Raw genomic sequence first — 22,479 nt, forward strand, 5'->3', positions numbered from 1 at the left:
TAAATAATTTCCAAAATTTCTTTTTTTGAAATAATAACTAGAGGTTAGTGATCAAGTTCGATACCGCAATTGGTTTTATCTTGTATTATATCCTTGATATTAATGTTATAATAAATATTTTAATGGCACTATTAGTTATTTAAATATCTGTCCTGACAAAATTCATGTAAAAAAAATTTCGATGGAAATTACGAACGAATTTACGTATTAGTGTCAAAAATTATAGTTTAAAAGAAGTCTTTCAAAGTTACATCCCATATTTCTCACATATTAATGCATTTATGATCGGAGTTTATTGAGCAAGATGCTTAGCTGAATATCTCATATAATTTTCAAAAATTTATAGCTAAATACTGCAAAATTCAACTATTTAAATGTGTGTGAATATGAAAAAAATATTGCTTCCTGATATCACGCTTATAATTATTTATTGTTTGAAAAAGAGCTAATACGATCAAAATAAAAATTTCCTTTAAAGGATAGTTTTTTTTTATGGATAAAAATAAACTGGAAGAGGTCGAAATGGATTTTTAATAGAAATATAGATTAAAAGTGGATTGAATCGATTGAATATCTATGACTGTACTTTACCCAAATAGTAACAATTTTCTGTATCCTGGAGTTCATATTAATATTTAGTAGTCATTTAAAGAAAAATATATGAACAAAATTAATAGAAACATAGATACCGAATAAAAACCAAAACTTTTCTAAGAGTATTGCGACAAAAATATATTGAAAAATTGTTACAATTATAGAAAATGAAATAATGTAACGCAGTTCAATCGCCTATTGAATAAACAGAGATAAGACATTGTAACGTTATATTAAGAAACGTAAATAATAAGACACTAAGGAAAGTGTAAAAAGATTACTAATGGCATCGTTATACCTGTATATCTAACAAGTATTTTATACAAAATAGTTAATTTTCCACACACTCATCTAATTTTTACTATATCGACTATTTACTGTTCTTTATCCAGTCACCTTTTCAGCAGGGTCGTTATGTGATTGAAATATGGGTGGTATACAAGTGTCGATAAGTTAGGAAACTTTAGTCCGAAAGAGCAATTATGAAATGAAGGTGTGCCAACTACCATGTACAAATACAACACAAGTACGAGTTACTATCGCAAGGTGTCGCCCGAGTCAATTATTATTTTAATATTTCCATTCTTATGTTATTCAAAATTATTGAAAGATAACATACGAGCATTGTGTCGTTGCAATAAAAAAAAATATAAATTAATATAAATTTTATATAAATTAATATAAATTTATCATTAAAGCTATTGGTGTCACAAAATATAATTGAAATTAGATTCATTAAATGCAATTTTAAAATATTATATCAAAATGAAGAACAGATCAACACGTTTTAAGTGGAAAGGATACACTTCAAATGTGAATGCTGATTTTCATGAAGTTATATGTTATTTGATATTACTGTTACAATTTAAATAATTTTTTGAAAGAGTAAGGGAGATAGATATTAATGTTTTTCTTTGTATAGCTTGTAAAAATGAGAAAAACGAGAAGGAAATGGGAATATATTTTCATGAAACTAAATTCAAGAATGGAATTTCCTGAATCTAATCTATGGTTATTGTAATTCGAAGATATGAATCAAAGAAATCATTATACTTTCTCAATTGTTCGACAAGAAGCAATATGTTGTCAATCATTCTTAAAATATGTAAAGAAGCAAGATGTTGTATCTATAATTTATATTAGAGCATGAGACAAGTAAGTTGTATATATTTAAATGGTATTTACATAATAATAGTTTAGATAAATAGTAAGTTTTACAAAATAATTTTTTGAAAGTATTTTTCTCCATTGTTATAATCTATTTATTACGAACAAAACATATAGGAAAAGCATAATACGCATTTTTGTCAACTAATTCAAATTTCTGTAGCAATATTAATTCCAAAATATACAAATAGTTTTGAATTCGCTATTTGCACTTTTACCTGAAATCTAAGCATGCTGTATTAAATATTTTATTATAGAAAGTTTTACCTTCATTATTTTCGAAGTTAAATGAAAGTTAGTACAATTTTTGTTGAAAATATTATTAGATAGTCAAGATGCAATTCCTGATTTTAGAAGATTAATATTTGAAAATTTAATACATCATATTAATTTCATTTCTTTTCAAGTCAAACGTTATAATTTCATTTTAATATTTTAAAAGATGAACTTATGAAAGATGAAGATTTGCAATATATTGATATATAACTAATAGTATTTTATCACTACATAATTTTATTTATATAAATTAAAAAGAATTATTCAATTTCAAAAACAAATTATCCAGGTATAATTGGAATTATTCGTAAGTGAAACTAAGATTACATCTAAAAACTGTAAAAAAGAAGACAATGATTGTAATCGTAATTAACATCAATTTGTTAATGAAATCAAAGAAAAAAGAGTACATATAAAATTAAATATATTAAATTTGAAAGACTACATATGAAAATATTGTATATATTTAGAAGATAAACGTGAAATGATAGATATATATTTGTCAGACCTGCAAAAACAAATTATACCTTGATAATATAGATTAAACTATATTCCGATAAACATTGAACAATAGAGATTTATGTTCATGCTAATCTCATTAATACCTTTAAAAATTTAACTTAAGACATAATTACGGCTAAATATTATCTTGATAAAATCAGCGAACAAAATTGTCAAAAACTTAATTTTCATTGCATAGATTCTGAAATAAGTTAAAAGTTATATTATTAACTTTTAAGTTTTTAATATTATTAACTAAAGTTATATCTATGATCAGATAACAAGGATGTATATAAGGAGAATAATATTTTATCTTTTACTTGACTAATAAAATGATTAAGAAAAACTGTAGATATAGATATAATTTATCTAATTTGATATCAGTGATAAGTATTATTGTGTTTAATATAAATATTACTAATCTGCGTACTCGACATACATATTTAATATTCAAATAGAACACTGATGCAATAGGTATTACAAATGGGAAAATTAAATAAAATTTTTTTTAATGTAATGTTTCAATTGATTCAAGAAAAGTTCACAACTGAAAAATCATATATCTTTCAGGTCAATTGGCAAAGAAGATAACTTCTGTGACAAAGAAATAAATATATAACGAAAAAGGAGTAAAAAGATTATAAGGAAGTACTCAAAAAAAGATTGGCTGTGAAGTTTTTTAATTATACGTTTCATATATTTGTCTTCATATATTTCAAATTTTTCTTCTATATTTCCACTACATCATTGTTTCTTTTAAAAGAATATTTTATCGCTAAAGGAGAAGAAAAAAAGATAATTAGTTTTAATTCGAGAATCAAGTAATCTTAATTAGAAAGTGTTTGAAATTAGTTTTTCCAATCAAGTCATAACGCTATTAATCTATATATATTAATTTATACAAATATATATATTAATATATACATATCTATGTGACATTTAATTAATTATTAAATTACATTAATTCTTGATGATTATCTTACACTATTTCTTACGAACATAAAGGAAGAGATATAAACTAAGAGAATGTTTGAATTGTCAGAAACAAGCGTAAATAATCTTCTAATGCAAACCTACAAGTAATTTCATTTATTTTATATATATATATATATATATATATATATATATATATATATTTCGATGTAAATCATTTCAAAAGTATCCTAATTGTTATTAATATATTACTTTATTTTCTTCTTCGTTTGTTGATTAAATTCTTTACAAAATTTCTAATTTCGTGACTGAATGTAGAAAAAATAGCAGTTCTGTCATTTGTAAGTTGTTGTGCAAAATTCTACAAAATATATAGAAATTATAAAGTCAATCATAACTAAAAAAATATATTCAAATTAGAAATCGTTTGTACTTGATTATAAATGTGTTCTATGATTGTCCGCATAAAACGTAATGCCAGATAGGAATTGCGAGTCACTGTTACGTTTTTCGCAACTACTTTTGGGTTGCTATTTCTATATAATAAATTAAGAGGAATAATACTAAAGTTTCTTCATGTGTGATTTTAAAGCCACTAACGGAGTTCGTCGATAACTCAACTTGCTCTGGACCTTTGGTCTGGGAATGATAGAAAAAAATTATTTTCGAAAGAATACAATTTTTTCATCCACTATCTGATTTCTCTACCTGATTTTATTGTTTATTGTTAGTGTAAAAGTGAACTTCGTAAGCAACACATTCACTTGACGGAAAGAAACAACGCTCGACTTAAACGCCGATATTTAATTGATTGAATGCAATTTTAATTCAATAAAATCGAGAGTATATTTAAAGATTACTAGAATTTGTATATGCATTTAAAAAAAATCATAATTATAAAGCGTGATATGAAAATTTAGTAATAGACTTTCGTGAAAATTCAAATAAATATTTCAAATTCGATTGTTTTTGGCGATTATATTTAAAGACGATGAATCAAGGATAGGAGAAAACATTACGAAATATTGCGAAAACTAATCAATGCTTCACACAAATCTTGTTTTTTTAATGGATAAATTTTTAATAATACATGTAAAGAATTAATTTTAATTCATTTTATGTATTAAATCGTACGACATATTTTTTGTCGATTGCGTAAAGATACGTTTCTTTATTATTTTCTGTTCTTCTTTTGTCTTTTTTTTTATTATTTTTTTTATTGTCAATTTTTTTTATTTTATTTCAATTGTCCAATACAATTGTAAGATATTAGAACTGAAGCGATTTCTCTAGATCAAATTATATGATGATTTTTCAATTGTGAAAGTCAGATTGTAACAAGCCACGTTTTGTACTTAATTTCATTTAAGTTTAAATCATCCAAGTTGTATATTTGTTTCATAAAACGATTTATTAAGTTTTTTCTATTTTTGTTTTAAATTTATAACTTTTAAATAACAATGAGATCGATGTAAACTTCAACGATGATGATTTTGAAAGTTATTTTAGCTATAGTGACAAAATAAAAAACGACTTGTCTTTCTTTAAATATATACAAATTTATAAAAAAAAATAATATATGTATATATATAAATATATATATATATATTAGATATATACATTAGGTATATATATATTATTTTGATATTTATATATTAGACATTTATATATGAAATATTATAGAACATATAAACGTTTGATTAGAGACCGATAATGATCCTTTGGAAAAGTTCCTCGATCTTTGAATTGATCCATATGAATGAATCCTCATTAAATGATCTTCAAAGTATTGCTGAGATTGCTGCTTTACTTATCGTTGAGATTCAATTTATATATATGACATATTAAAATGCTAAATAAATAATATTTTTTTTATATACACTCGAATTTTTTTAATTATAAATTCTGATAAATGCTATTTGAAAAATATTTTCAAAGAGATAAAGAAAAAAAAAATTAAAAATTAACTTAATCATATCTCGACACGTTGTAAAAATTCTAGAATGAGATATTCAATCCTTTTTTTTTTCAATTGCAACAAATTCTTTAAATTCCAAATTGTGAAAGGAAGGACCGCAAACGCGTTAATAAAAAGTCGCGGAATATGATCTCATTTTTGTCTTTTTAACGTAACGTGTCTATGTATTTGAGAGAAGTTTCAAAATAAGGGAAAAGATGAAGTTGAACAATAGATGAAGACGCTCTACTACGTCTAGCAATATTTGTAACTAACAGTGTGGGTGCGGGAACAGAAGAAGATGATTGTATAGATTGATTTGTATAGATTGTATGATCTTATAGCGAGTTGAAATAGAAAGAGACTCTCTTTTTTTTGCTCAAAGCATTATGGTTTCTAACATTCAGATCTCTAGATTTCTCGCACTATTTTGTGACGTGATCATCCATTCGTATTTCGTTTAATTTACCCTTATTTAGATTATCATTTGCGTGACGCAATCTCAGCAACAAGTAAGCTATAAAAGGTTGGAAAGATTTCGTGATTACTAAAATAACAAAAAACAAAAAGAAGGATGCATTTTCACTATACAATTTCCAAGTACATAAGCGTAAGTGATATCGTTGAACTGAAATTTACACATAAAAAAAAAAAAGAGAGAAATCTTGATACCGGAAATAATTAATTTAGCATAAACCACATCCCAATATGCGGTATCTCATCAGAATGCGATTGATCATCAGCAAAAAACATAGTCTGAAGCGAATATTTATCCAAGTACTTACTTAAATATTTGTAACAACAGCAGATCAGATAGTACCTACATGTATGTATGTTATATATGTTCTCGTACCTTTATTCTCACGAAACTCACAAATAATTATAATTAGAAGTACGTGATATCTACATGAATATATATAGAGGGTAGTGACCAACAAAAATAGATCCGATATTTTAAAGGATAGTAATCACTAGAATTGAATAAAAAATATCTAATTAACATGAATCGTAGAATCAACTTATTGAATATAAATTAATTTTATTATTTCTGTGCATTCGATATCGTAAGTCTCTTGGCAAATTTATTGAATCTATACAGAGGAATTTGCATAGAAATAAATTAATTCTAGGTTAACTATGAAAATGAGCAAAAACTAATGTAATAATAGAATATTTATGTTTCGGAAAAGATCATATATGTAAATATTAATGTATACAATGGCTGAATCATAAAAGGCGAGCGATTGAAATCATTTTTTTGTTACTGGATCGATCGAAAATATTTTTAGTTAATAAATATGGTAAAATGAAATTATAATAATTTTTTCGACATTTTCGAGATGCCCTTCAATTTTTCAAAGATGAACGTATAATTTTTGTACACCTACTATTTTAGAGGATATTGTGAAAGATTCGACAAGTATCGCAATAAATGTTTTTCTTTTTTTTTCTATACGAACCGAAGAAACGTTAAAAAAATATTCTAATTGTAACAAATTTATATGATACTATCAATGAAGAATATCGCGCGGTATACTGTTCACTTTCCGGAATTTTTTGATATGTAGATTGATATCAATTCTTATTGATTGATTTTTTTCATATACTGCTTGTAAATATTTTTTCCTATACATTCAAACACATTTAATAAGAATTCTAACGCAAAAATATATGTTATAGAAGATTGAAGATACACGCTTATCTATCAGTACAAATGTCATAGAAAGACCAAAAAGAGTCATATCTTTATCATTTATGAGTGTATTACAGTCGATTGATATTATTTTAAACATCGTTTTTATTAAGATAAAGGATATTTGTTAAATATTTTTTTTTTTTTGATTGAAACAGGAAAAACAATACATTTGCAATGATATATATCGAATTTGTCTCAATATCAATCGAAAGATATGTGAATAAAAATTACGAGTTCATCTATTAAAAAAATAGTGATGATCTTGAAGATTCGAAAAAAGAAAAGAAGCTGATTAAACATTTACTATAATTTGAACCGTGTTGTATAAAATTTTCGATCGATCCAATAACGACAAATTTATCTAAATCGATCATGTTTCGCGCGTATACGATTTACCCGGTATATATGCACATAGATATGTATGTAGAAGCATATTGTAATTATCTTTTTTCTTCTCAGCTTGTTCTTTCGAAATAAATGCAACGATCGTCGATCTAACGATAATTACACTTTCCTTTTTATTTTATGGCATTTTAGTTGCGTAATTAGCAAGTGTTATAGTTAACATGATTACTTTTTTATAGTTGTAATAGATAATGATCATATGTATCATCGCATCAGCGAAAAGCTTTATCGAATAGAATTAATAATCTAAAATAGCAACATCGAATAGAATTATCAGTCTAATTGTAGACACGGTTGAAGATAGTTGCATCATAGAGAGGAGAAAGAAGTTATTAAAATCAATATGTACGATGGAGTGATAGAGATTTCTAGATTTTTATTTTTACGTTTATATGTTCAGATCGATTTAGAAAAACAAAAATTATTTAACTGTTATGAAAAATGGGCTGATAAGAAAAACTTGTTGTTGAAATCGATTTGAAAATTGATGAATCAAAGGAATATGAGATTATTGAAATGTAATTGTCCGTCGAGGACGTCGACGTGTTCACGTCTTATTCAAAAGTTCTATAATTCTAAAAATATTTTCATAACCGATGGTACATGATTTACAGAGGAATTATTCATCGAAAAATTGATGAGAGAATATTTTAATATCAACTACCCTTACGTTTTGATACGTACGAAAGAAGGAAAAAACGTTCTCCAACGAATGAAGAAACTTAAAGTTTCGGTGAGTTGTTTACTTGCGATCGATTATTATTTCTATATTATTGATTCATCCTCATTCAATTCTGAGATTTTCTATTTTCATTGAATAATATTTAATATTTAGTAAAATTTATTATATAATAAAAAAATTTCTCGTTTTACAAAAAATAGATAAATATAAGAATGATCTCAACCAATCGCCTTTTGTGATTCACTCGTTGTATACTTAAATACTTATATTTATGATTTTTTCCCGAAATACAAATCTGTAAAAAGTAAATATTCAAAGCCTTTCTATTTGAATAAAAAGAAAGCTTGAAGAAATCAATTGATACTTAATATTGAAATTCGATCATTTAGAAATCGAATAGTTAAACTTTAAATCACGTCTGTATAACGTTAACATTTTATATTTTATAATTTAACCTTTTTTATATATTTATAGAAAAATTATGACATAGAATCTATAAATATTAATAATTTTAATACCGATCAATCTATAATATAATAAAAATAACTTTCTAAGGCATCTAGCATTGCCATATATTCAGTTGGCAACTATATCTTATATGTATAAGTGTGAAATATAATATAATATAAATATTATGTTTGTATAGATAGGGTCTTTATAAACCCAACATTTATATTTCAAGGTTGTATATTTGTATACATTCTCCAAAACGAAAGGCAGTATCGACTATGAAAGATGTAATCATGATGACGCATAACAATGGCATAACTTGATTTAGCTGATGAATTTTTCAATAAAATTGACTCAAGAGAAAAATATGAGTCAAGATTCAGTTGACCGCCGCCATTTGGCTGTGCCTATTATTTCCGTCTCTTTTTATATTCGACCAATTTTATACTATATATGGTGGGACAAATTTTCTCTACATAAATTATTTACGCTATTTTCAATCTTATCTTTGTTAATTTTTAATTCAACGATGTCCAAATATTCTACGGAAAAAATGTGCGTATACGAATGAGAGATGTAATTTTTAGTGTGAGCTGTTTTTTCCCTAAGGAGACATAGAGATGATTAAAAAATTATTTCGATCTTTGCCGATGTAATGAAATGTTTTTTATAGTAGTTGATATAAGTAATCATTCGGGATCTTTACTATTTGAATTTTATTTATAGTTATTGTTCTCTTTGAGAGTGTAATTTTACCTAATAATTAGAGATAATATGTCTTTTATAGACCCTAAAATTATTCTAATAGGATAGGTGTATATGCATAAGGTGTTCATTAATGTATACAGAAAGCGAGAGTAACGCTGCAATCATTGGCATTTAAATGGCGTTATTTTTAAAAATTATAAAATTGAAAAAAAAATAAGAGAAATAAACTTGTACACTTTCTAAAAAAAGAAATGACGATTATGGGTTTGATTGAAAAGTAATGAACATTTGACTCCGAAATAGCATATGATTGTCTTCTATTTTAGTTCTAGGTCAATGATACCACTTTGTAGAGGTTAAGATTATAGTCCTAAGAACAGGTATAATATTTCAACTGCATTGATTTTTTTAAAACAATTTTCCTTATTGTTAAATTATTGGAAAATAGTGATTAGATTTATAACAAAAACTTTTCTAAGCAATCAAGTATATTAAACGCATATTTTTGTTAAGAACTTTTTATTATGGTTAAAATCTTAGGTGACTTGAACGAAGTGTTGCAATAATAATTAATACTTTCTCCACGAAGCTACATCAACATTATTGCAGGTGGCGCCAAACGTTCGATTTATAATCGCTTTCTTGGTATTTCATTTCCTGACTTATCGACACTACAATGCTTGCCTGATTGTTTATATGAAATTATACAAAAATTAAATTTTAAAAAAGTAAAATATCTTATCTTTCTTTTCTTTCTTTGTTGTATTTATAAAAAATCGGACTCTTTGAACAATCTTGTCGTGTTATCGATTAAAGCATTTTTCAATTTTACAATTAATGAAAATTTGCTTATCTTTATTCTTACTAACTTATTTATTCTTAGCGATTCTCATATAAAATATATAAATATGATTAAATATAATATAAAATGTATTGTTTTTCTATATATTAGTGGATAAAAAGTAAATCTGAATAAATATAATCAAATTTTTAGAATATTAATATTCTATTGTTGTTAAAAGATTAGGAACTAATCACATTAATAATATGTATCGCTTTCTAACGATGGAACCAAAAGTATGATAATAAATAAGTTAATTCAGTTTTCTAAATCTATAATTAAGAATTATGTAGAAGGAATTAAGTATAAACGACACTTATTTTTTTGAACTATCGTCTATTACTGAACGATAGTCGAATATAAGTCTTACATCAAAATCAATAAGAGATCTGTTTTGATTTTTTTTATAAGAAAAGAAGGTTATTATCGTATTAGTATGTTAAGTTCATTCACGATAGAGATTCTACGAAGAACAGTTTTTCTACTTCTAAAGAAGAATTTTAAACATTTTGTCTGATTTAATAACATATTAAACATTTTTATATCGCGTTATCATATATTAGAACATTTAATATCTCGAAACGAATAAATGCGAAAAATTTTGAAGATTAGTCCTTTTATATGTTTAATATACATATTAACATTTTTCTATTTCATCTACATGAACTTTTAATCGTTGTTTCGTATCTGAAGTTTTTATTATTTTTCAAGTATAAGTGATAATTCGTATAGTATAATAATATAATATTAATATAAATAATATCAAGATGTTTATTTACATAATCTCTATATAAATATCAAACATTGCGCCTGTAAGTAGGTTTTATTCTCTATTATTTTGAAACTAAGATTATGTACCTTGTTATAATAAGTTAAAGGTATAATAAGAGAAATAGAAATTCTCGAGTATTTCATAAACAATTTATCGCAGAAATTTAAACTTTTATTGAAGTTCAAAAACTGTTACGATCTTGCGTCTCCATCATCCACATTTCTTCGTATAAATCAGAACGTGACGTCGAAAAAGCCAAAGCATCTACGCGGCGAAACGCCATGGCGAAACTTGCTATAATGGCAAATAGGCCAACATGTAATATTTGTGGGAAATTAGAGCATATTATTGAACATGTTATATTTAAAATTATTATCAGGTACAACGTAATTATATTCATTATATTCGCTTTCAAAACATATATTTAATCAATTTAAACTGTTCTTTCTAATTTTAATATTTTCAATAATTTTTTATTCAACATTTAACTTTTTCTTTAAATTTTAAAAAATGATTATAAGCATAATATCAAGAATTATATCATTATTTAAATGTGTATATTCATACACATTTAAATAATACTTTAACAAAGCGATATTCAGTTATAGACTTTTTTCTGCGCGATGTTGGAAGAAACGATAGAAAGCTCCGTATTCAATCTCGCCCCAAGGAGATAAGGGATCTCCATGGATAGACGAACAAAATAATTCAAATCCAATTCAAATTCATAGAATAAATCGAAGATGTACTAGTCCGAATGAGGGAACTGTCTGCCATTATTGTAAGAACGTGGATCATACGAAAAGCAAATGCCGGTAAAGAGAATATTATAATCATCATAAGCAAGAAACACGGGAATCGGGAAACCCCATAAGCGACTCGTAAGAAGGACAACAAGACCAGATGCGTCTTATTCGTTATATATGGATGATAAAGGCATAATTCGTTATAAACCGATGATAAAGGAACTCTCTATAACTGCAAACGCATCTCTTACTGCATTTGAGTCGCTGAACACTATCAGAAAACCGTAAAAAAAATCGTGAAGAGGAAAGATACTTGTAAGAGACAAGTAGATATTCAAGAGACCGATGTAACATCTATACAGGTGTCAAGAGAAGAGATTAGATATATCTGGGTGCGCGGAGAATTCAGTTGTCGGAGAACAAACGGAGGACTTACTTAAGGGCGGAGATGTCACGTTGCCATGTAACTATCTATGACCATATACTTTGTTCCGTATAGTGAATTATTATTGAACTTATTAGCGAATTAATACGTGGAGCGTTAGACTATGCTGCACCCAAGGTCAGGAGACACGCATGTAGAGGGATATGTCGAGCGTCAATCTACACTGCATCTAAAATTGGTTGATGTGCATACAAAATAGCAATAAAACATATATTATATTCACGGCTAGTGGACATATATACAGAGCAGCCTGTGTAGCATCATATATAACCCATGTGAATGCATAAACTATATGTTAAGGTAAGGGGTCAATGAAAATTCGTTCGTTCGTTTAATCTGTTAATTAATTCGCGTGCAGTAAAGTCGCAGTCTCTGTCTCAATTTCAGTATCCAAATTCTGTTAAAGTCGTGTCCGAACTATAAAAATCTTTATCTCTATCTTTGTATTTGAATTCTGTTAGAATAATTATTTCATTTTTATTTTGTTGTATATCAGTCTAGATAATAGTGCGCGATACGCGTTAACAGTATTATCCTTGTAATCGTAATCATTATCATTACGTTGTAATGTGTTGATTTCATTATATCCTTTTTTTTATGTATGAATGTAGAAGTAGTGATAGTTATTTGATTAATTATATTCATATAGTTATTATTATCGGAGTGTGACCATAATACCTTCATCCTCAACAAATATTTTAAGTATTTTTCTTTGAACCTCGTCTTCAACATCAATCGATTAGGGAAAGGGACTTACTGGTCAAAGGAGAAGTTCTTCGGTAACGGTAACAGCTAATGATAAGCAGTCTCTCAATGTGTGGACCTTCCTTTCCCTATATTCCAGGAATAATTTTTATGTTTCAATTAATTAGCTTGCCGCATAAAGTTTCACACTGAGCAAAAAGAGACAAGTGGTTAGATTGTAGTAAACGCATCATACAAGTATTTTGATTGAAGCATGACACAATTCGCGACGTAACAATATAGTATTGTTAAGATTTAATATGGATTACATTTAATTTAATTAATTGGATTCTAAAATTATATTCTTATATAATAATCGAATCCGATTAATTAATTCGAATACAAATTAAATTGAAAGAAATAATTAGTTTAGAGCACGTTGAATATGCATAAAGTTTCAAAAAGTCGTTTTTCTCGAAATAATATTTATTTATGATATGTAAGATAGGAAAGATTTATAACTTTTTCAAAATAACTTTTTATTCCAAATGCAGTCACAAATATTTTATCAAAGATTTAATGGGTATTTAAGATTTAATGGTGTATCATTAATGGTGATTTGTGAGAATTTGTTATTAGGTTTTTTAAGCTTAGTTAAAAGGTTGGTCAAATAAAGGTTACGTTACAGTAATGTTAAAACAAATGTCACATAATATCAAAACCTTAAAATATATCGATATTCGATCACTGACTTGAAGGATGCAATAAACTTGTCCAAGTAAATGTAGAAACTAAAGATGCTAACAATTTGTTCTGTGTGTACGTATTAATAAATATTAGAATTTTCCAATAAAAGATCTCATTTTATCAAACGTACCATAATATTTTATATTTTTGAATTTCGTTCAAGTAACCATAGTTTACGCCATTTCTCTCGATCGAATAAAAGTTTTATAATCCACCAATAGATGTCGGTAAGTCGCACAATTTAATGAATCGGATGAATGAAAAAATTGCCAAACAATATTATACCGCAGTACATTTGTTCCTCCCAATATCGATTATTCCCATTAATTTCACATTTATTTAATAAAAATATATTAAAAGAATGATCGATTCGCGATAATTAATAACGCATTCACGCAATTTTTTGATTTTAGATTACTTGGAATATGGCCGAATATGAATTTGGGTACACACGAAATCAATCATCGATACGTGGTAAAAAGTAGACTGATTTGATAGCGATTGGAATATTTCGTTCAGTGGTTAGTTCTTAGTAATGTGATCCTTGTAGAATAAAACAATATATGATGTATGTTAATCGATGTAACATTCCTAACGACATTCAAAAAAAGACATAAGGGTCAAGTATGGACTATTATCGACTACAGTCGAAATTTGTTATCGTCTGTATCTTTTTTTATGATCGGAAATGTGTAAAAGGAGCAAGATTGTCAAAGAAGGTTAAGGATCAATTATTTCTTTTATTTAAGGAATCTAGATTAAACGGACTGCAGCGGAGGAAGGAGTGAAACAACAGTTTTGGTGATTTTTATTCGTGAAGTATTGGACAGATATTGCGGTTTGATTTTTGTTTTCATTTATTAAGCTATTTATTACTTTTAGCAAAATATACTTATATTTTTATTTTTGTTTCTTTATTGCGGATGAACAAACATCGTCGCAATATTTTTAATCCTAAACTTGATTAACCTATATTTTTGAAAGACAATTTATTACTATTACAAGATGTGCTTTTCGATATTTCCTGCAAAACAATGGAAATTAGTATAAAATGATCAATGAGTGTCGATTCAACACATACGTACTTACATCTAAGTTATAGCTGACAAGTTTCATTATCGAAGTGCTTTTAAATACTCTATCACTTTCATTGGTAAATCAATTAACCTTATATTTTTTTATAGTGTACGGCGGGAATAGTGATCTAGATCTCAAAAATTTATTCCAATCCTCAAAAAAGAAATTAAAAATTTCAATCTATAGATTGTTGCATTAGAATTGGGTACACTCGTAGGTTAAGATTGCATGATAGAGGATAAAAAAAAGTATTTCCGACCTTATAGTTTGATACAAGAGTGAGTGTCATTTGAGCAACAACTATACGTAGCCGGAGCACAAGGAAAGAACTCGATTTAAATATTGATAATATTGTTGAAAGCGCATTAATATTAATTCTGCATGATAGAAAATATTTCTAAACGTAAGTGAAATTCATATGTACTTAAAAAAAAATAAAATAAAATAATAATTCTGAAGTGTAATATAAAATATTAATAACTTTCTTTTATGAAAATGCAAACGAAGAATTATGCGTACATTTTTTAATTTGAAAGTTATAAAAAAAGTTTATCACTTACGTGTAGTTCCGACAAAAAGTCAATGTAGCCATTCAAGCTACAAAGTCAAAATTGACTGCCACTAAATTTCACTCTAATTCTAATGTACATTTGTATAATATTAAACTAGCATTTAGAACTACGGGCTATAATTAGGGAGCAGAATATTTTTTTTTAATTTTTGATATATTAACATATTTTTATGTAAGAATTATTATCTGAAATGAATTAAAAAATTCACGTTGAAGAGAAAAAGAAAAGGAACGATCGAAATCAATTATTAAAATTGATGAAATAAGAAACTGCGAAAAACTATACGTTTGTGTTTATGTTTATATTTACAGATCGATTTGGAAAAGCAGAAATACAGAAGACGGAGGTACTGATAAAAACGTTCGAGTAAAAAATGGCCGTTGCAAAAAGTGGCTCGAGAGTTCATACATTGATCGATGCTCCAACTTATACGCCATACGTCGAAAGACTAACACCGATTCAAAAGTTCTATCATGGTGAAAGTATTTTTATAACCGGCGGAACAGGATTTATAGGAAAATTATTGATCGAAAAATTATTGAGAGGATGCCCTAGTATCAGTTGTATTTACGTTTTGATACGTACCAAAAAAGAGAAAAATGTCCTTCAACGAATGGAAGAAATTGTCGAAGATTCGGTGAGTTCTTTATTTACGATCAATTATTATTTCAATTTTATTATTATATTTTCATTTAACTCTAAGATTTTATGTTTTCACTGAATAGTATTTAGTACATTTAATAGATACTTAAAAAGAAAAAGAAAAATATAAACAAAAGTGACCAAAGTCAGATCTTCAATTAGTTTTTTTTGTGTATCTTTTTTAATAGTAATGTTAAAATTAATATTTTGAAGGTAAATGTTCTCTGATCAGTTATCTAAAAATCTATTTTGATAGAAGTCATATAAAAAATTACATTGAAATGCATTTTCGAATTTATAAAGACTAATCAAAAAGTGTTCCAAAGTCGGACACACTGCTTCTTCTATATAAAGACATTCACGGGCGAGCGAGATGAATAGTTGTATGACGCATCTAATTTTCAAAAGTCTATAATTGATACTATGCTTATAATCATTTTTTGTTTAAAATTTAAAGAAAAAGATTAATGTTGGATAAAAAATTATTAAAAATATTGAAATTAGAAAGAGCAGTTTAAATTGATTAAATATATATTTTGAAAGCGAATACAATGAATTTACTCTATAATATACGTAAAACTAAATACTATATTTACAAATTTGTTTTACATAATAATTTTACATTGTATCTAACAACTTCAAATATAACATGTTCAATAATAAAATTTAGTAAAATTGAACGAAATTTAACGAACAAACTGTCAATAAAAATTTTATATTCTAATAATAATGTTCTTTAGTATAGTAATCGATAAAATTTACTTTTACATTTGTGGCTCTTTACAAAGTGTGTAAATAAAAGTAGTATTTTTACGTTTCCTATTTTTGCCCATACTCGTGACGTAAAACTACTTTAGCGATCTCGAATGCGTTAAAACTGCCTAATAAAAATGCTTTTTTTTATGAATAATTACAGATATTTATTTATAAAGATATGTGTTTTTATGATAATTAAGATTTTGATTTTGTAAAAGAACGCTGGTATATTTGAAAATATAAAAATATTAAAGCAATTGAGTATGATAAGACTAAATTTTAAAACTTTGTTAATTTTTTTTTGCAAAAGCTAGATAAAGATGGATAATTACTAATTTAGAAATCAAGTTATATGGAAGAACAAATCACAAAAATGGAAATCAACTCTTAACTTACTATTGATTGTGATTCGATAGATTTATGGCGTTATTCGGCAGTAATATCCCAATTATCCATAGTTTCTAACATTTATTTAAAAAAAGAAGTCGGAGATATGACATAAAGTCCGACTTTGATTACTTTCTTCTATTAATGTTACGTATCTACTATTATGTTACGTAAGGCAAGAAAGATATATAAATCTACCAATGCACGCTTTCCAGTTGTTTTCCATCCTAAAGAAAGAGCAACCTCAATTCGAAAAGCGCATAGTTGCGATAGAGGGTGACTGTAGTTTGCCAAATCTCGGTATTTCGATAAACGATAGAGCAACACTTATACGAGAAGTCTCCATTGTTTTTCATGTTGCTGCGACTGTGAAATTTAACGAGAAAATGAAATTGGCGGCAGATATTAACGTTCGAAGTCTAAAGGATGCGATATATTTGTCTAAGAAAATGCCGAAACTGAAAGTACGAATTTTATCCTATGTATGGGTCTCAGTAACTTTGTTACAAAGTTATATTTCGATTTTTTAATGATACGAAGTAGTACCGAAGGAACGAATTATTTATTTCAAAGTGACACGCATATTGTGTGAATAAATCTTTTCTCGAGATCATCTCAACCGGAATTTGAAATAAACGGCTAAAAATGAATGAATTTGTAAGAATTTATTGTGAAGAAAGTAATAAACAAATATCGAAATATCGAAATTATCGCAATCGATAACCGTTTAGAGAAATTAATTATTGATGGATATCATTTCGAGTACTCGTTAAAATAAATTCTTCTGTTTTAATCTTTCCATCATAGTTATTTCATCATTTACATCAATTGCCCAACTTTTGTCATTTTCTTTTTACTCGAAATCATGTCAAAGACACAGTATTATAGATCGTTGAATTCATCCTGATTTCACTTATTGCGACGATGAAAAAATCTTCTATGACATCGAAATTTTGGAAAAATGACTTTGAGAAACAATTGATTGATATAATAATGTGTGACTCTTTGAATCAACAATTATATCCTCCAGTATTTCTTCGAATCTTTAAATGTAACAAGGATATTGTTTTGTAACGTGGTTGGTGAGACATCTTGTACGTATTAATAACTTTGATGATATTTCATTGAATTATCTGACTTTAGCAAATGTTCGTTATCTTCGATATTATAGAGTTTCGTCCACGTATCAACGGCTTATGCGAATTGTCTTCAAAATCCGATCGAGGAGAAGTTTTATGATCCACCGATGGATGCCGACAAATTCATCGATTTGATGGATTCTATTGATGAAAAATTGCTCGATGATATCACACCACAGTACGTTTATCTCCGAGAGATTTCACGTTTACACATCTTTTATATTTATTTATAAACAAATTCGCGATCTGTGTGTATGGGGATAGATAATTAGGTAGATGCCGCATATAATTTTCAAAAGTCTATCACTGAATATTGCAAGGTTCTGCTATTTATATGTATGTGAATATACGAAATATTGCTTCTTAATATCATATTTATAATCATTCGTTGTTTAAAATTCCAAAAAAAGTAAAACATTCGATGAAAAATTATTGAAAATATTAAAATCGAAAGAGTTGATTAAATTCATAAAAATATATTTTTTGGGAATAAATATAATGTAAAATTTAATTACATTGTTGCAGATTTATCTTCTATAATAATTTTACGATAATAACTTGAATTACAAAACATTATTAAATTTAGAAATAATAAACAATTTAATATCTTTGACAATAAAATTTAATAAAATCAAATGGAACTGAACAAAAATATTAATAATTAAAATTTATACTAATGTTCTTTAGACATGTAAAAATATTTAACAAAACTTCCTCGATAGGTCAATTCTTTGCAAACTATTATAATATTTATGGCTAAAACTATGTTATCTGTATTCAGTTATTAATTTTGAAATAATATAGAACTACTTTATCAGTATTCAGCTAAAAATTCTAAAATGGCGTAGTGGCAAAATTATATTATTGGTTTTGAATGTGTTAAAAATATATTGAAAGAATGAGTCATATGAACGTTACATAAAAATACACTGATATTTCTAATTTTAGACTACTCGGAATATGGCCGAATACTTACGTTTATACGAAATCAATTGCCGAGAATGTTGTAAAAAAGCATGCTGACTTAATACCGATTGGAATATTTCGTCCAGGAATCGGTTGGTAGTAACGTAATCCTTGCAGAACAAAGTAACCAATAATATTTGTTAATTAACGTAATATTCGGTAGTGATACCCACATATCGAGAACCTATTTGTGGATGGATCAATAACATGTACGGGCTAGTGGGAGTTACAGCAGGTGGTGCAATGGGATTAATACGAACTAATCATTGCGATGGATCGATGAAGGTGAGCGTAGTACCCGGAGATCTGACGACCAATGCGCTAATCGTTAGTGCTTGGGACATAGCAAATAATCGAAGGTAGGGTCACATAATCACGTTTACTAGGAATATTTTCGATGAAATCAAATGAAAATTAGACAAAATAAAATTAACTCGTACTGTTACATATAATTTTTTAGATCCAGCGAAGAAATACCCATTTATAATTACGTGTCTAAGGATAATCCAATCACTTTCGAGGAATTGAAAGATATGTCGGCCAAGTATATGCTATCAGTACCGACTAATGAAGCAATTTGGTACTATAGCTTTAGGAATACAAAATATCGGCCAATTCATCTTTTCTACACGTGTTTTTTGCATTTATTACCAGCTTTTATAATCGATATGATCGCATTGTGTATGATTAAACAACCAAGGTAAATTTTTCTTATTAAAGAAAAACTATCACAAGACGAAAATAGAAAAAAGTTCTAATGACCGATATTTCTTTTTGTTCAAGACTGATTGGTTCGAATGATCAGTTTATAGACTAATATGCAGCTTCCTATGCCATCCTATTCTTTTCATATCAGCATAATTAATATAGCTTATATTTACTATGATATCTGTTTATTATACGAATGCATTCGTCTCACTTCACCGTTTTTATTGCATACAGTTCTCTCAAAAATTACATTTTCAAGTCCTGGATGTTTCGGGATGTGTTTTATCTCATCAACTTGATTCAGCGTTTCTTCATTTTTAATCCGATCTATCTATTTCATCTTCAGCATTCTTCTGTAACACCGTACTTCAGAAGCTTTTATTTTCTTTCTTTCTGTAGTAATTATTGTCTACATTTTACTTCCATACAATACCACGCTCCAGACGGAGATTTATTAAAACGACCTTCCAATATGAAATTTAAATTTATGTTTAACGTGAGCAGATTTCTCTTCCTCAGAAATACTTTCTTTGCTTGAGCTAGTCTAGATTTTGTGTTCTCCTTGATTCTTCCATCACTGGACATTTTACTGTTTTTTTTTTTTTTTGTTGCAAAATTAACATATTTTCTGTTTTATTTCATTTTCTAACCTGGTACCAACTGCCTCATTTGACTTCATTCAATACATTCTATTACTTTTTTTTTCATATCTATCTACTTTTTTTTTACCCCTGTTTGTGACAGTATCAACAAAAAACCTTGGGGTTTTAATTTCTTCTTTTTGAACTGTGATTTTTCTCAAATTTCCGTTCGATTTCTCTTATCGTATGTTATATATGCTCATTAAAATATAAGGGAGATAGATTGCAGCCGAATCTCACTTCTTTTTGGATAGTTGCTTCTCCTTTATATCCTACGATTCTTATCAGTAGAGTTTGATTCTTGTACAAATTATTAATACAAGTTCTTTCTCTATACTTGATTCCAGTCATTTTCAATTCCCAAAAACCTCGGTACAAACAGTCTTTTTCAGATCTACAAATGCCACAAACGACTGTTTGTTCTCCTTTATTTTACTTTTTAAGATTTGGCCTAAAGTATCGCTCCGTATATTTCGACATTTTTTTGAAAGCGAAACTGATCTCCCAATTCAGTCTGATTTTGTTTTTCCATTAATTTCTAAATAATTCGCATGAAAATTGTACACGAATAAGATACTAGGCTAATAATACTTTTTATACTTGTCAGCATCTTCTTTTTAGGTATAATATACATTCTTCATAAAATTAAGGGAGATTTTGCCAATTTCATACATTTTACAAATTAAATGCAAGATCTTTGTTATAATTACTTTTTCCTTTTTCGAGAGGTTATTATAAATTAATAATTCTGATAATAAAATTGGATCTCTCATCTTCTTTCTAATAACTTTTTCTCTAATACTTAATCTTCGAATTTCTTTTCTTGAGATAGTTGCATTATTTATGATCCTTCATCATCTTTCAACTTTGTATTTTTCATCCGAACTCCTAATGTTAATACATCTTTCTTTTTACTCAAAGTTTTTTTGATTTTTTTATATGCGGCATTTACCTTTTCAATGACCATGTAATTTTCAAAGAATTTACACTTCCTTTTAAGGTTACTGAAAATATATAACAAAATTTACAAAACGTCCAACATACTTTGTTATTTTACTACTACCGAATGGGACTTTACTAATAAAAGATGGAACGAACTGACAAGAAAGTTAACGACAGAAGATCGCGAATTGTTTTTCTGTGATATGAAAGACCTCGTCTGGGATAGTTATTTTCAAACATATTTCTTAGGAATAAGAATATTCATCTTAAAGGATCCCATTTTAACGCTTCCAGAAGCTCATATAAAATGGCGAAGGTATCTTCTCTTTTATCTTCTCTCTTTATTAAATGTCTATCGTTGACAATGACTTTCAAATTATATTTGTTTCTCGAATTTTTAAGGCTGTACTGGATGCATCAAGCATTGAAACTTATTATCGCCTGTGTATTTCTTATAATCACGAGGGCTATGTTTTGCAGACTCTTGTAACGTTCGTCTGTGCATAAAAGAAACAAGATAATCAACGCGTGGCGTTGAGGAAGTTAACATTACAATTTTGGAGAATCTTTTTCAAAAAGTTCCGATAGATGTTTTGGTTTAACTTTATGATTTTTCATTATTTATTAAACAACGTATTACTTTTAGGAAATTTATGACTATTTCTATATATTGTGAAGTAGGCTATATTTCCGCAGATTTAATACGTATTGACAGCAACGAAAATTCTTAAATTGATTCGAAAAATATTTCAAACAATTTCTTATTCTGAAAGAATGGCGATATTAAAATCACTAAAATAAAAAATTTACGAAATTTAAATTGAACAAATCAGACGCTCTATAGAAGATTGAATATCGATTTTAATAGAATTTTTCTATAGTTTCTTAATGTTCTAAATAAGAATTTACAAGAAGAAAGAAAACTAAATTTAGTTATATCAAAAGAGTAAATATTAGATTTTCAATAAAGTAGAATATATTGTTTAAATCGTATGACGATATAATTTTTCTTTTCTCTTCTTTTTTTTATCTTGATCGTTAAAGT

The 22,479-nt window shown here is 27.1% G+C and overlaps 1 protein-coding gene and 2 long non-coding RNA genes across 3 annotated transcripts; 2 read left to right on the forward strand and 1 right to left on the reverse strand.

The window, feature by feature from the left end:
- Positions 1-1,157: 1,157 nt before the first annotated feature.
- On the forward strand, positions 1,158-9,621 carry LOC127072315 (uncharacterized). Its single transcript, XR_007785343.1, has 3 exons — positions 1,158-1,749; positions 3,109-8,262; positions 8,894-9,621. It is a non-coding gene; the product is annotated as an uncharacterized LOC127072315 (long non-coding RNA).
- A 1,405-nt stretch (positions 9,622-11,026) lies between these two features.
- LOC127072464 (uncharacterized) lies at positions 11,027-13,115 on the reverse strand. Its single transcript, XR_007785455.1, has 3 exons — positions 12,931-13,115; positions 12,165-12,342; positions 11,027-11,276 (listed from the first exon to the last, which is right to left on the reverse strand). It is a non-coding gene; the product is annotated as an uncharacterized LOC127072464 (long non-coding RNA).
- LOC127072461 (fatty acyl-CoA reductase wat-like) lies at positions 12,316-22,295 on the forward strand. The gene is made up of 12 exons (XM_051012905.1): positions 12,316-12,473; positions 14,018-14,228; positions 14,354-14,405; positions 14,789-15,084; positions 15,565-15,890; positions 17,254-17,502; positions 18,210-18,355; positions 19,126-19,235; positions 19,307-19,502; positions 19,604-19,843; positions 21,493-21,750; positions 21,837-22,295. The coding sequence occupies exons 5-12, from the start codon at positions 15,627-15,629 to the stop codon at positions 21,922-21,924; spliced, it is 1,551 nt and encodes a 516-aa protein (XP_050868862.1). The 5' UTR covers positions 12,316-12,473; positions 14,018-14,228; positions 14,354-14,405; positions 14,789-15,084; positions 15,565-15,626; the 3' UTR covers positions 21,925-22,295.
- Positions 22,296-22,479: the final 184 nt, after the last annotated feature.

Source organism: Vespula vulgaris, chromosome 25 (genome assembly GCF_905475345.1).
Source record: "Vespula vulgaris chromosome 25, iyVesVulg1.1, whole genome shotgun sequence".
Taxonomy (NCBI): domain Eukaryota; kingdom Metazoa; phylum Arthropoda; class Insecta; order Hymenoptera; family Vespidae; genus Vespula; species Vespula vulgaris.